The sequence below is a fragment of the Eschscholzia californica genome, unplaced genomic scaffold (genome assembly GCF_041429995.1).
Source record: "Eschscholzia californica isolate CP2 unplaced genomic scaffold, dmEscCali1.0.p SCAF_2, whole genome shotgun sequence".
In the NCBI taxonomy this organism is placed as follows: Eukaryota; Viridiplantae; Streptophyta; class Magnoliopsida; order Ranunculales; family Papaveraceae; genus Eschscholzia; species Eschscholzia californica.
In genome coordinates, this window is record NW_028238309.1 from 32,571,273 (window position 1) to 32,586,664 (window position 15,392).

Genomic DNA, 15,392 nt, shown 5'->3' on the forward strand with positions numbered 1-15,392 from the left:
TTAATGTGAACAATACGAGTAAGCAGAAGCAATAGGATTAGTAAAGAACAATCAACGAACAGAACACAGAGATTTACGTGGTTCGGTTGGTGAGACCTACTCCACGATGACAACGACGCGATGATTTCCACTATGCTAAGCAAACAAGTTTACACAAGAGATTTGTGGGATTGTGCTATTGAAATCTCCTTAGGGTTTAGTTTATATAGCCACTAAACCCTAATCCCACTGCCTCACCGACTCTCTACAACCGACTCTCTCTACAACCGACATTATACACGGATAAGCTAATACTTATAACCGACAAAAGCCTAACTTCGCATTCCAGCTCTGTCTCGGATTTCAGCTCTGCCTCGGAGCACTACATACCAGCCCTGTCTCAACAATCAGCTCCGCTAACGGGTCCAAAATTCGGCGCCGAGACCTAAGCAGGTTGGCGAGTCGTAAATTGAGTTCGATACCAATCCATATTCGAGTCACTTCTAACATGGGAAGTAGGCAAAACCGGAGTCTGAAGTAGTGCAGAGCTAACTTGCAGGTTGGTTGTCTTCAAGTGGGGTGGATGCGGAGTTGTGTTTATCATTGCCTGTCTTTTGGAGAGGTACGTATTGTTTGCCGACTTTTGCTTGGAAAAGTGATTGTCGTTTCCTTCCGCTTATCCCTCAGTCGACGCTTGGTTTGCCTGAACGCCCCTTACGGGGGGAAGTCGATGGCATAGCCATCGATCCTCCGATGCCCAAGTCAGTAAATGATGGAAAAGGGGTAAGTAAATTAATGAAATTGAGTTCGAAATAGTATCGTTTTAGGTGTTTTGCATTCCAACTGTTGTTGATGTCGAGACCTTCTTGTGAGCGGAGCTTGTATGCTCCTTGTTCTACTATTTAAGTGATGAGGTAAGACCCTTCCCAAGTGGTAGCTAGTATGCATGCTCCTGTCTACCTGGTGTTCTGAAAGACCCTTCGAAGTAACAAATCCCTAACTTTGAAGGATTTGACTCAAACATTTTTGTTATAGTGAGAGGCTGCTCTTTGTTGGCAGACAACGTTTCTAATGGCCGCTCTGTCTCTTAGCTCGTCAATTGTGTCGAGGTTGTGGTTAAGCTCGACCTAATTGATTTCTTCTTCAGTCCACTAGTACCGTGCGGTAGGGACTCCTGTTTCAGCTGGAATTACAGCTTCAGAACCATAAGCTAATGAGAAAGGGGTTTCACTTCTAACAATTCATATTCGAGTCACTTCTAACAATTCTCTACCTTGACTTGAATATGATCCTCTTGATTTAAACCTACCACCATCATAGCTCAGCGCCTCTGAGTCACTTCTAAGCAATGCTTAAACTTGAAAGTTGTAACTGCCTTGGTCAGCATATCCGCTGGATTCTCTGCCTTAGAAACCTTCTTAATCGTGATCTTCCCTTGTTCAATCACGTCCTTGATAAAGTGACACCTGACGTCAATGTGTATAGTTCTCTCGTGATACATTTGATTTTTGGTCAAATGAATAGCACTCTGGTTGTCGCAGTAGACCTCTGTCACCTCCTGCTCCAGACCCAAATTCCGAACAAAACCACTCAGCTATATTGCCTCCTTCACTACCTCTGTTGCTGCCATGTACTCTGCTTCCGTTGTTGACAGCGCTGTTAATGTCAAAAATTGGCCTTCCGTTAGATCAGCATGAAAAAGGGAGTTGATGCATGACAACCTCCATTATGTATGAATCCTCTGTTATGTTGAGGGTTGGTTAGCTCGGCAATCCTGCTTCAAGCTTTGCTTCTATTCTCTTTATTCCAGCTCCTAGCTCCTGCTCCTGCTCCTTGCTCCTTATTCTTGTTCGTCTGATCCCGAGGGGGGAAACTTGCAAAGGGTTGGAAAACCGCTCCGACTCTCAAGCCAGTCAGGGTGCTCTTTGCAGTAAAAGAATGAATATTCGTTGATCCTTTTGGGGGGAGATTTGTGAGAACTCTGAGTTTCTTGTGATCTTTTTAGTGTAAATCGATCGTGTCCTCTAAAGGACGATGTGGGGGGCCTTTTATAGGCGATGTTAGGCCGACTGTGATTACTGGCGGTGGTGGGGCGATTGCCGCCAATTCGAAGGGAAAGTTTCCTCTCTTGAGTATCTAGAGTTTCTCTCGGAGTCTATGTCGGATCTTTGATAAGTGAAAGTTCCTGAGTTCAAGAATTCTCCGTAGATATCTTGCCTGTTAGAATTGACTCGAATGTGGAACTATATCGTACCCGGTACAACCTACTGAAGCTTGGACCTATTAGCGGAGCTGAGTACTGAGATTGAGCTAGTATGCGAAGCAATGCTCTGAGGCAAAGCTGGACTCCGAGACAGAGCTGGAATGCGAAGCTAGGCTTATGCCGGTTATTAGTATTAGCGTATCTGCGTATAATGTCGGTTGTAAAGAGAGAGTCGGTGAGGCGGTGGGATTAGGGTTTAGTTGCTATATAAACTAATAAACCCTAAGGAGATATCAGAAAAACAATCTCACAAATCTCTTGTGTAAACTTGTTTGCTTATCATAGTGGAAATCATCGCGCCGTTGTCGCCGTTGTCGCCGTGGAGTAGGTCTCTGATGTGACACAAAAATGTCACATTTGGAGCGCCTAACTTAGACCAAATAGTCCTTTTCGAGTATTATAAATAATATTTTATGTATTTTTCATGTTAGGTACTTATTTTGGAGTTAATTGTGTGATTCGGAAGAAAACGAAGCATTAATCGCTATCATTTCATGTGCCCAAAACAAGATAAAAAGATATCAAGCAAATCAAATGACAAGTTGAGTCAATGACGAGTCCGTCGGTGAAAACGGAAGTCAAGTCCGAGTTCGGACGAGGAAGTTATGAAAGAAAGAAGTCCGAGGGTATTCTAGTCCGTTGTGAGAATTTGAAGATGTAGAGACAAGGATGGAGGCACTCTTTTGGTTTTTAAATCAAAGCCCAAGAGCCCAAGGAAGAATGACAAGGAAGAATGACAAGGAAGAATTATATGGCCACCCTCTCTTTATGGATCCAAGTCAACAAAGTCTAAAAAAGTTGACTAAGTTAAGGGACCCTAGGGTTTGAGTAGTAAACACAAGTTAGAGTTTACTATTCATCATCTTCTACCTTGGAAAAGAAGCAACAAAGTAGAGAGAGAAAAAAGAGGCTAGGAGATTTAGGGTTTCAAGTTTGGAAGTTCAAGGGTTTAGAGAGTTAGGGTTTGCTAGAGAGATAAAAGATAGAAGAAGGTGAAAGGAAAGTCGGCCAAAGCTTCGCAGGCCAAGCTAGGCCGGCCAAAGTTTTGGCCGGCACAAGATAGAAACACGGGCTTGGAGCTGCTGTCACGGGACGCCGACCGAGCAGCAGCCGCGGGCACGGGAACAACAGCACGTTCCACGGGAGCTGCTGTTCTTCACGGAGCTGCTGCAGATGCATCCAGCAGCAGCTCGGACGGCCTTCACCTGCTCAGACTTCACGGCACCTGCTCGGGAAACCTCATACGAAGGCACGGGACGCATCTTCATGCTCGTGACTGCCGGATCTAGCACGGGACAGCACTTTTTTGCCGGATTTTGATGATTTGGCCGGATTTTTGTTAATGCTCTGGCCGGTCTTTTCTAGGGTTTCCGACCACTTTCTTGGCTGGAAACCTTGGGGCTTTTACTCCCCATGTTTTTGGCTAGCTACCCATGTGGTTTGATTTGATTTTGGACAAGAAATTTCTAGAGGGAGAAAGCTAAGGTTAGCTTTAATGGAGGTTGTTTTCTAAATGGAGAAGATGATGGTGGTCGCTATGGGGAACTCAGAAAATTGCTAAGGGGAGATCGGCTGCAACTAAAAACTCATGTTTTCCGACGATCTTAGCCTCGAACCACATCGAAAAAGGGGGATTCTCTCATCATTTTCATTCCATTTCTTATTCAATCACCATGTTTAGCTAACTTCAGTATGTCGATTATATGAGATGAAATGTGATGAATTCGTGATTATGTTTAATATGATTTGATGTTTTGATTACAAATTTATGTTCATTTATTTCGATTATCGTTTCGATCGTATTTTCATCTGTCTTGTCAAGCAGTTCGAGTAGTTAATAGACGAAACGAAGTATTCGATATCGATCGTAGACTAAGTCATAATTTCATGTGTCTTGTCATGTACTTCACATAGTTAGGCGACTAGACGACACTTTCGATGACTCGGGATTAACCGAATTAGGCGTTTGTTTGACTAAGTATGATCTCCGGATATACGTAGTACTTAGAAACATCTACTTTAGGAGTCGAACATCGATTATACCTCGACACATTGGATTGGATCATACGTAGTCGTAGGTTTATCATTATGGATTCGCGGACTTCGACACCTCTCTCGCTTATTTAATGCCCGAATCGAGTCTTACCGTTTTCCGACTCTTGTCCCTCGGACACTTCTCTCGAATCTCTCTCGCCCGTTTTACTTTGCTAATTTATTTTAGTTTTACTTGCTTTAATCTCTTATTGGTTATTCATTATAAACCCCCATTTATCTTTGTTTCCTTTCCTATTTAGTCTAAGTTAGCTAGTGATACCTAGACCGGCGAACGAGACTCCCTCGTTATCCAAATTACCTTCCTATCCTTGGATCGATCCCGACTTTGTCGGATTACTACGTGATACCTCCGCTTGGGTGTGCAACCTTTCGGGTGCATCAGTCCCACCAACCGGGCCACGTAAATCTCTGTGTTCTGTTCTTGATTGTTCTTTACTATTCCTATTGCTTGTCTTGGATTACTCGTATTATTCACATTAACCCCGATTGGGCATAACAAACTGGTATCAGAGCTCAGGTTTTGAGGTTTCTGTGATGGCGAAATACGAGATAGAGAAGTTCGATGGAAGTAATGATTTTAATCTTTGGAATATTAAGATGCGAGCAGTATTAGTTCAACAGGATCTACTGAAGACGTTGAATGGGAAGGCCGCACTCGCTGAATCACTTTCAGAAGCAGAGAAGGAAAATCTCATTGAGAGAGCTCATGGTCAGATTCTACTCTGTTTGAGCAATGAGGTGTTGCGGGAAGTAGCGACGGAAACTACAGCTGATGGGCTATGGAGTAAGCTAGAGACAAGTTATATGACGAAATCTCTAACTAATCCTTTATATCTAAAGAAGAAATTATTTAGTTTGCAGATGTTAGAAGGGGAATCGTTGAAAGACCATATGAATGAACTTAACCGAGTATTCTTAGATTTGGCAAACATAGATGTCAAATTCGAAGAAGCAGATAAGGCAGTACTATTGTTTGCATCCCTGCCACCATCATATGAAAGCTTTGTTGATTCTTTTATGTTTGGAAAAACAACTACAACCTTTGAGGATGTTAAAGCAGCATTGAACTCGAAGGAGTTGAGACGGAGGTCAATGAAAGAAAGCAGTTCAGGTGATGGTTTGGTGGTAAGGGGAAGGTCGCAGCATGCGGTCGATGAAAAGGGCCGTTCTCGGTTTAAATCGAAACCTAAGAAGTACAAATGCTTTATTTGTAACAAGGAGGGGCACTTCAAAAGGAATTGTCCTGAGCTTAGGAAGAAGCCAATAGGGGTAGCAGTCATCGAAGAAGATGATGGAAATGTCTTGGCAATCATTAAAGAATGTGATGAAGCTATGGCTCTGGCGATCAATGCCTGCTTCGCTGAAGATAGGTGGATTTTGGATACTGGTTGTACATTCCATGTATGTCCTCATAAGGAATGGTTTTCCACTTACACGGTCATTAACGGCAGTAAGGTGTTAATGGGAAACGACGCTCCTTGTAAGGTGGTTGGAATTGGTACTATTCAGATCAAGATGCACGATGGTGTTGTGAGGACTATAACAGACATCAGACATGTTCCAGATTTGAAGAGGAATCTAATCTCTTTGGGATGAACCTGTCAAAAAGCTAAGAAGGCAAAATTGCTGGAAAAGCTCAAGAAGGATCATAGACTCAATAGGCATTACTTTAAATAAGTTTTAGTTTTCTTTTTCTTTTAGAACATTGACTCTGTAATGAGATTATGGAAGTGAATAAAATATTTAGTATTTTATGATGTTCAAGAACCTAAATCTAAATCAAGAAAAGGGTCAATATGACCAAAGAATATGATGAGATCATAAGTCTAAAAGTCATCAACCTTCCAAAAGTATAAAAGTCTAATACGAATCTGCCAACCCACTAAAACCTAGAATAAGCTATAGTGAATAATTGAGTCGGTACAAGTATGGATTATAGAAAGAGTTCTAAAACAAGTCATTTATTCAAATGTCTAAAACATGTTAGACAAAAGTTCTTCGGAAAGAAAAACGGGGTTTTCTCACAAATCATCGAAACACAATTTGATTGTTGCTCTCGATGGTGTCTTACTTTAAAGATAAGTCTTTCAAAGAAGACAAGTGGGAGGAAAATATTCGATTAGAGCAACAAATGAGAGCAAAAGTTACTCATCTGATTAGGGATATCACCTTATTGGGAATAAAGGGATTAATCGCCTAGAAACTTCTTAAGAAATTAAGGAAGTTTTCAAAAGTTTGCTCAAAAACCCCGAATGAGTCTTGGGAAGATTCAAACAGACTATAGCAGAACCACTCTGAAATTGGACCGGAAATCCAAAGAGATAAGAGTAAGAATGGTTAAGTCTTGTTCGACAAGAAGGTAAGTGGGAGTGAAACAAGCTAGTTTCAAGTCCTGTATGTAGGAAACATACTCGAATTGAGAAGGTAATAAGAAACGCCAAAACAGTTAGAAAACTGACTCAATAAGACAATAGACGAGGGTAAATTAATTTGGGCATCGAAATCTATAACGATAGATCAAAGAGATGATAAAGACTCGTTCAAAAGAAGTTTTTGAAGAGATCTGAATAGAAGGACTCTTAGAGAGAGATTCTACCCATCTCCCATGATAAACTGTCAAGAAAATTCGGAATTTGGAAATTCTGATAAGCGAAAACAAACATGAAAGAGACACTTATGTTTAAATCATAAGAACGATCATGAAGATGATTGTTGTTTACCCGAACATCTGAGAAATACTTGGAGTACAAAAGATGTCGTCACCCATTAATGTCAGAGGACAGCCTAGGATGCTTGGATCATCCAGGATTGAATCTCTAAAATCAAAAGATTGAAGAAAGTCATAAAAGTAATCTTCCAAAAATAAAGATAAGAATCTTTTAGGAAGGACAAACAGATGGAAAAGAGTTTTCATGCTGGGAATCGTTACTAACTCTACTAGATAAGAAAGTAAAATTAGAACTTAGGAAGTACTGATTTCAGTTGAAGAAACTAATGTTATCATAAAAACTTACGAAGGCGTTCGAAAGCACGATTATGACAAAGCGAAGTGAAAATGAAACTAAACTGTCACCTTATAACGAACATGGAAGATGCACGGATCTAAGGAATTAGGATCAAGGTAAAAGAGTCCTAAGAGACTTGTAAAATTGAGAACGTAAAGGAGTTTGCGCGGGTGCTCAAATTTCACAGACTCTTGTTATTCGAAATAAACTTAGTTTATTTCGTCATCTAAATTGTGGTTTAGAATTTAGATGACAGTCCAAAATGATGGAGTGTTCCAGGTAGGTTTTTTAGATACGTTATCTAATGAAGGAAACCCTACTAAGTGAACATGGAAGCACACCATCGTACTATCCCTAGTCCAGGTCATTGATTGAACAACAATGACTTAAGAAGACTAGCATGAGTGATTGACAAGATAGCGCTGTTTCTTGGGCTATTGGAATAGGAGTATTCAAAGTCAACTTCATGGGTGTATAGATGATACACTGGAAACCCACCTAATGAGAGTACTTCAAAAGTTGAAGTTATGAGATGTCATAACTCTCATTTAAGCAAATTGGAGAGATTCCCGAAAACATGAGTACTCACTCAGTTTATGTAAGGAATGTCGAACTTTAGTACCGTTAAACGCCAGCCGTAAAAAGTGGTTATAAAGGTGGATTACTAGGGGAGACAGGATAGACATGAAATTGAGTGGGAGTACAAGAATGGAATATGTCTTCCTGAGTAAAATCAGGATAAAGTATCTCCGGGGCACTTGATGAGAAATAATTGAAAAATGCATGGCCGTGCTCAAATGGATTAAGAGTTAATCGTTTGGATTGGAAGATGTTCTCGTGATCAAGAGAGTCTGATAAATATGACATATCGGATGAGATACGAAAAGACATGGGAATCGAGCATTGCACTTGCTAAGTACAAGTGGGAGACTGAAGGATATATTCCCTCGGTCAGAAGGAATGGTATCCTTCCGAAGGAATGTCCTTCGACCAAGGTTGCAATGCGTACGATTTGGCGAATAGGATCATGATGACCTTACTCGGAAGATCATTAGTCTGGTCCAATTAGGGATCGTAATGCTTAGCTAGAAGTCGTTTTTGATCGTCGGATAACTTCGATAATCCGCGGCTAACATAGACCGAATCCTACAAGGGTTACACATAAGAGTAATGATTTGAACGGAGAGAATTGACTAGAAAGAGAATAGCAAATAAGTGGATTGGATCTATTATTGGTAAGTCCAATTAGTTCGGAGAAGTCCGAAGAAAGATAAACTCATCCGGGCCCGAAAGGGAAGGCCCGGAAGGGCTTTAGGTGGGCTGGCCATGTGATGGCCGACCATGGAAAGGGGGCGCCCATTACATGGCCGGTTAGGCCCTAAGTGGGCCGGGCAAGGAAGCCCATAAACGGCTATGTTGGCCGGCCACACTAAGGAACCCTAAAAGGGTGTTTTGGGAAACATCTTATAATTAGGCTTTAGGAATCCTAGTTAGGGTCAAATACCTTTTCTAGGGATTTCTATACGAGGACCTAATTAGACAAACCTAAAGGAGAACTTGACAGAGGACTTGACTGAAAAGAAAAGACAAGCCAACTGAAAGAGTTCAGAATATACATCTCAGAGAGAGAGAGAGAAAAAAAATAAGTTTTTCTCAACTATCTAGTCAAGAAGAAGGAGTTCTTTATCTCAACCTTTAAGAAGGTCCTAGCTGACTCGAAGGAGGGAGTTCAAGTTATATACTCGGCTTCTCAAGTAGAGGAGCGACAATTGGAGCTCTTATCTTCCGAATACTGGTCAGGATTTAGTTCGTGGGAAAGCGATTAGGGGTAATCTTCTTTCTATTCTAGTTCATTGATATGTTCATGTATAGATCCTGGTAAACTAGTGTACACATAAATGTTTGAGATTCCGCTTAGAACACTAGACAATTAGATGTATTAGATACACTCATAATCCAACAGTTAAAGGATAAGAATCCTTACGAACCGTAGGCGAACAAGAATAACTTAAAAGATGAGATCTTTTAGGGGTAATACTAAAAGATGTGAGAAATCTTTACGCAAACCCACATAAACTTTACGTAATAAATCATAATTGGTTATGCCAGAGTTCGCAGTAACGCAACTTGATAAATTACGTAAAAAGTCCCAAAAAGAATTTTGAGTAAATGCCTACCCAGATTAAGACACCTGTTGTCCCTTGTTCATTGATGGTGGGTCGGCCTTCACAGAGTGCCATCTTTTACCTCGGGACAATACGGGTAGATCTATAGCAGACATCTACATGTCTAAATGGTTATTCTCAACGAGTCAGCAAAAGGGTTTTGGATTTTGAGGCAAAAGGACAATTTGACACACAAGTGTGAAATTTGTCAACCAAGAATCAGAGGAGTATGATCAGTAAGGAGTTACTCACCCAGGACGATGGATTAAGGGCAGTGCCTTTGTACGCTTAATTCTGGAGGAATGGGATCTTGGAATTATATTATACTTAGGGGACAACAAATATAGAATAATATAGGCATGCAGGAATTATGCCAGTATAACAAGTTTAAATCACTTCGCGTTTCTTACATGTAGTTTAATTATGACAAACAAAAAATCCTTCAACATCCGTTGGCTACTAGAGAAAGAAAAATCCTTCAAAATCCTTCAACTTCATTCTATGGGAAAGGAATCTTGAACTCGTTCTCAGATCAAAAAACAAGGCAAGCATTCTAGACATACCTTTTCCGATAATCATTGAAGATTCGACTGATGAGGAGATAGATTCGGAAAGAAGTCTCCGAAGGAAGGCTGAACCCGTAACATGTCCCATGTTAGCAACCATGGAACCTAATCTTCAGGATAAGTTCATTCACATGGATGCTCACACCATGATTCGACAACTTAGGAATTTGTTCCAAAAGAAGTCGAGGATGGAAAAGTATGAGACTTCAAAGGCAATATTGGATATGCACCTTGAGAAGGGAAAGCCTGTAGGGCCACATGTTTTCAAAATGATTATTCATTTTGAGAAACTAGCTCGACTTGGAGTCGACCATGGCCGAGATTTTGCCACAGATATTATCCTGCATTCACTTCATGATGGGTTCAGTCAGTTTAGAATGCACTACAACATGAATGGAAGGGATAAATCTCTGGAAGAACTACACGCTATGCTCCAGACAGCCGAAGAGAATATCGCTGTGGTGGTACCTAAGAAAGAAATTCTGATGGTTCAAAAGGAAAAGGGATTTAAAAAGGAAGGAAAGCAGAGATTCAAGAAGAAGAAGATGGGCAAATGGAAAGGCAAACAAGTTGCCAAAAACAGAAGTGCCCAATCTGATTCCAACTGTTTCTACTGCAATGGCATAGGCCATTGGAAGAGAAACTATCCCAAATTCCTGGAAGATAAAAAGAAGGGAAAGGTGGTTTCCGGTCAAGGTAAAATATATTAAAAGTTGAAATTAAATACAATTCCACAAAAGGTATTGGATACCTGAAATTTTTCTTTTCATTATGAATGACAGGAACAATTGGAAGCTGAGTATTTAATAAGTAAGGAGATGAACCTGTCAAAAGCTAAAAGGAGCAATAGTTGATGCGTAAAGCTGGAGAAGGATCATGGACTCCATAGGGATAACTCTAAATTAGTTTTAGTTTTCCTTTTTCTTTTTCGAACATTGACTCTGTAATGAGATTATGGAGATAAATAAAATATTCAGTATTTTATGATGTTCTTAAAAGATGCCTACTCAACTTTTAAAGAATTATACCAAAAAATCCAATTTAGTTATTCTAATCTAGTCAAAAAAATTTGAAATAACATGGATGAAGCTAAAAGTTGAGTGATCTCGTATTCCTCAACGATAGTTAATCATGGTTCAAACAAATGTACTTGACAAGATCTGAAGAGTCAATTACTCACTAAAAGCTTTTGTTAGACATAAGAAAGTGATTAATGTGACTAGAATATACTAAATACTAGATTTAAGGAAGTCTTGGAGACTAAACCTGAATCAATTTAGGATCAAATCTGACTAAAAGATTATGATAAGATCATAAGTCTAAAGTCATAAAGTCTTCCGAAAGCAAAAGTCTAAATGCACAAAAGTCATACCACTAAGACCTAAAAAGCTATAGTGAATAAAAGGATTCCATATGAATATGGATTTTAGAAGAGTTCTAAAATGATCTTTTATTCCAAGTCTAAAGACCTTTAGACATAGATTCTTCAAGCAAAGAATAACGGGGTTTTTCCACAAATCATCGAAACACAATTAGATTGTTGCTCTCCATGGTATCCTATTAAAAAGAAAGTGTTCTTTGATAATCGGACAAGTGGGAGGAAATAAAACATTCGAAAGACGTTCGAATAGAAAGAGCAACAAATAGGGGTAAAGAGTTACTCGCTATAATGGAAGTAAGGAGTTACTTGCCATAACAAGAGTAAGAAATTACTCACGATGAAACCTCTTAAAGAAACTAAGAAGGTATCTCGATAATTGCTCAAAATCCCGAGTGAGTCCTAGAGAAGATTCACAGAAACTGTAGCAAAACTACTCAGAGTTTAGACTGAGAGTCTAAAGAGATGAGATCTAAAAGGAGTGGGGCTTTAACATTCGCAAAGAAATTTGATCGGATTCAATTTCTTAGAATGAATAGTCTTGTTCGACAAGAAGGTAAGTGGAAGTGAAACAAGTTCGTTTCAAAGTCCTGTATGTGGAGACATACTGGGATTGAGAAAAACAGTTAGAGAATTGACTCAATAGGACAAGAGACGAGGGTAAATTTATTAGGGCATCACAATCTATGTCAATAGATTAAAGTGAAGAAGAGACTCATTTCAAAATAAGCTTTAAAAGAGATCAAGAACTCTTGGAGAAGAGTTTCCACCCATCTCACATGAGACCTGCCTAGCGAAACTCAAAATTTGGAAATCCTGACAAGTGAAAGCAGAACATGAGAGAAATACTTATGTCAGGAATGAAGGGATTTATACCCTTATACTAGTGTTTATAGCGGATAACGACATCTAATGTCTAACACTAGTATCCCCAAGATCATCATGCAAAACTAGTAATTAACTAATAAGAAGATAGTTGATTACCTTAATCGCTATTTCCTCCGAGCTAGTTGAATAGATTAAAGAAGACCAAGAGCTTCAAACGTAGCTCCTCTACTTGGGACACCGAATAGTGTATTTAATCTCCCTCCTTGAAAGCTCGCTAGCACTCCAATGGTGGTTTGATAATAAGAAGACCTTTTTCTTGCTTGACTAGAAGATAGCTTGGGAATTAGCTCACTTTCTCTTCTCTACTTGATGTGGTAGAGTAAGAAAGCTTAGAGAGAAATTCCACACCATATTCTCTTCCCTAAGAGTGTTTATATAGAACCCTAATAAGAATCCAACTCCTTTTAGGTTTCCTAAAACACCCTTTAGAATAAGATTTAGGGAAATTGTCGAAAATAACAACTATTGATATTTTCTTAATTCCCTAAGGAGGAGGTGTCCAAACACCACGGAAATTGGCATATATAATTCTTACTATATCAGAAACTAACCCTCCAAAGTTCAGCCCAATCCGAGTCCTAGAAGTACCCGAATCGGTCTAGGCCTAAAACCCTTATTTCGGCCCTTTTTGCTATCTTTTGCCCAAATTCTATTTAGGCCTGTGAGATATGTTTATGGGACATTCCCAATGTTATATCATACTCCCACTAGTCATATCATCCGATTAAATACCCATTCTTATGTGTAACCCGATGTAGGATCCGATCGAAGTTAGCCGCGAATTACTTCGTAATTCGACGATTGTAGTTGGTTTCTAGCTAAACACTACGACCCCTAAATCAATCGGACTTGATGATCTTCTTCATCAATTGTCCTAGCCGACATATTGCTCGCATTGCCATGTTGGTCAAAGGACATCTCCTAAAAACTCCTTCAGACTACCACTTGGACTTAGAACAAGTGCAATGCCTCGATTCCCGTGTCAATTTAGTATCCCATCTGATACGTCACGTCATTCAAACTTTCTTGATCTCCGAGTACAACTGTAAAAGAGAAACGATTAATTCTTAATCCGTTTGAGTGCGAACACGCATTTTCAGTTGTCACTCATCAAGTGGCCTTGAGACACTTTTGACCTAATGTGATCAAGATGACACAATCCATTCTTGCGCTCCCACTTAACTTCATGTCTCTCCTGTCTTTCCAGTATCTGTATTTATAACCTCCTTTTACGACGCGGTGTTTGACGGAACCAAAGTCGGACATTCCTTACATAAGATGAGTGGAGCACTCATGTTTTGAGGAATCTCTCCAATCTTGTCTTTTGAGAAGTATTTGACGTTCATCAAGAGTGATGTACTTCTCATTAGAGGGTTATCCAGTGTATAAACCTTGTAAACACCCACGTAGTCGAATCGAATACACTATTCCTATAGCCTATGAAACTGCGTTATCCCATCGACTCCCGTACTAGTCTTCACGAGTCATTGTTGTCCATGCAATGACCTGAACTAGGGATTTGATAATAAATATTCCAAGTTCACTTAATAGGGTTTCATTCATCAGATCACGTATTTGACAAACCTATTCGAAATGTTTTAACATCAATGGACTGTCGTTTAAACACTAAACCAAATTTAGACGACTTGTGAAATAACTCTATTATTTCTGATAACGAGAGTTGTAAATCTGAGCCTCTTCCGTAAAACTCTTTTGACCCACTCAGTTTTACTTGTCGAGGTTTATTCCAAATTTACCTCATGCCTTAGACTGTGTATGAATCTCATACTACGTCTTAGGTGACAGTTTAGTTTGACTACCGTGGTACCGTGGTAGTCGGTTTTAAACTTTGCTTATTATCAATTAATTTGAAGACTGCTATCTTCAACCTGGATAATATCTAGTAATCTTTACTAGAGTTAAGGCTTTTAATTTCTTATGTAGAATTTGCAACGGTTACGGCTTAAACACTTTTAAGCCTATTTTCCTTCCATGTCTGGAAGTTTGCTACGATGACTATTTGTACTACTTTCATCCTTTAGCCTTCTAGGATATTTCAGTAGTGATTCGGGTTTCCAATCCGAATTGGATGTCTAAATGCTCATCATGTTCAACATGACTTGACTTTATGTTTTCAAACATAAACGTCTCTCCCATGCGTGCTTGCTCATCGGTGTCTTTTCAAACTCCGATTTGGCAACGCTTTTTGTCATGAGTTTTGGGTCTAAATTCTTTTAGACTCTTCCGAGTCTTAGATTTTTGTTTTGGATCTCAAGCATCTCAGCGTACTGAGTCTCTCTAATTCTATCATCTTTTTTATTTATGCTAATAGATCTTCAGATGCCCAAAATGGCATTTCATCCTTGTGTGTGGTACTTTTATTGAGTCAGTGTGTTCACTGTTACACAACATCTTATGTCGTACTCAATCTTTTGTATGTACTCTGCATACGGACCCGGAAGGTTTGATTCTCCCACTTACCTTCTTGAAACTCGTGATTCAAGATTTTTCTTCATTCCTCATGAATCAATTTCTTTGATTGCCTCTTTGAATCGAAGATTCTAACTCTTGCGTGTTTTTAATCCGTCGATGGATTTCTAAAGCATGCCTATGGACATAACTTGATTGGAAGAATCTTATTCTTCTTGTCTAGTTTCAGGAAACATGAATGTTTCCATCCTTCTTAGTTTTCTACTTTGGAAAACCAATTTAGGTCTTCCGTTGACTTAAATTACCAAGCTTCATGTCTTGACGAGATATGGATTCCATGATGATTTTGGCTTCTAGCCAAAATCTAGAGTCAGTTTCCGTTTCTGCGCAGGTCTTTTATCTCTTCAGAAATAACCTTTATTTTCTGAGTCTTTAAGATTTTACTTTTCACCTTTTAGGGCTTTTGAACAACAATTTGGAATTTTCTCAACTACTTTGAGATATTCCTATAGAGACACTTTCACTTGCTTTGAGAGTTCTCCTGCAAATGACATTCGCTTTTGTGCGGTGGGTTTATAAGATCATATCTTTAACATTTCCTTATCGGAGGAGCCGCAGTTTGTTGCTTTTGGTCGAATTAAATCGTCTTGTACAAGTTCCATG

At 39.5% G+C, this 15,392-nt stretch overlaps 2 protein-coding genes across 2 annotated transcripts in view; both read left to right on the top strand.

Moving 5' to 3' along the window:
* Positions 1–15,392, top strand: part of LOC147557441 (uncharacterized) — a 108,529-nt gene that overhangs the window by 35,642 nt on the left and 57,495 nt on the right. The gene's annotated exons all lie outside the window — the stretch shown is intronic.
* LOC147557442 (uncharacterized) lies at positions 10,132–10,887 on the top strand. The gene is made up of 2 exons (XM_086658859.1): positions 10,132–10,497; positions 10,816–10,887. Exons 1-2 carry the CDS (start codon positions 10,132–10,134, stop codon positions 10,885–10,887), a joined length of 438 nt encoding a protein of 145 aa, XP_086514985.1.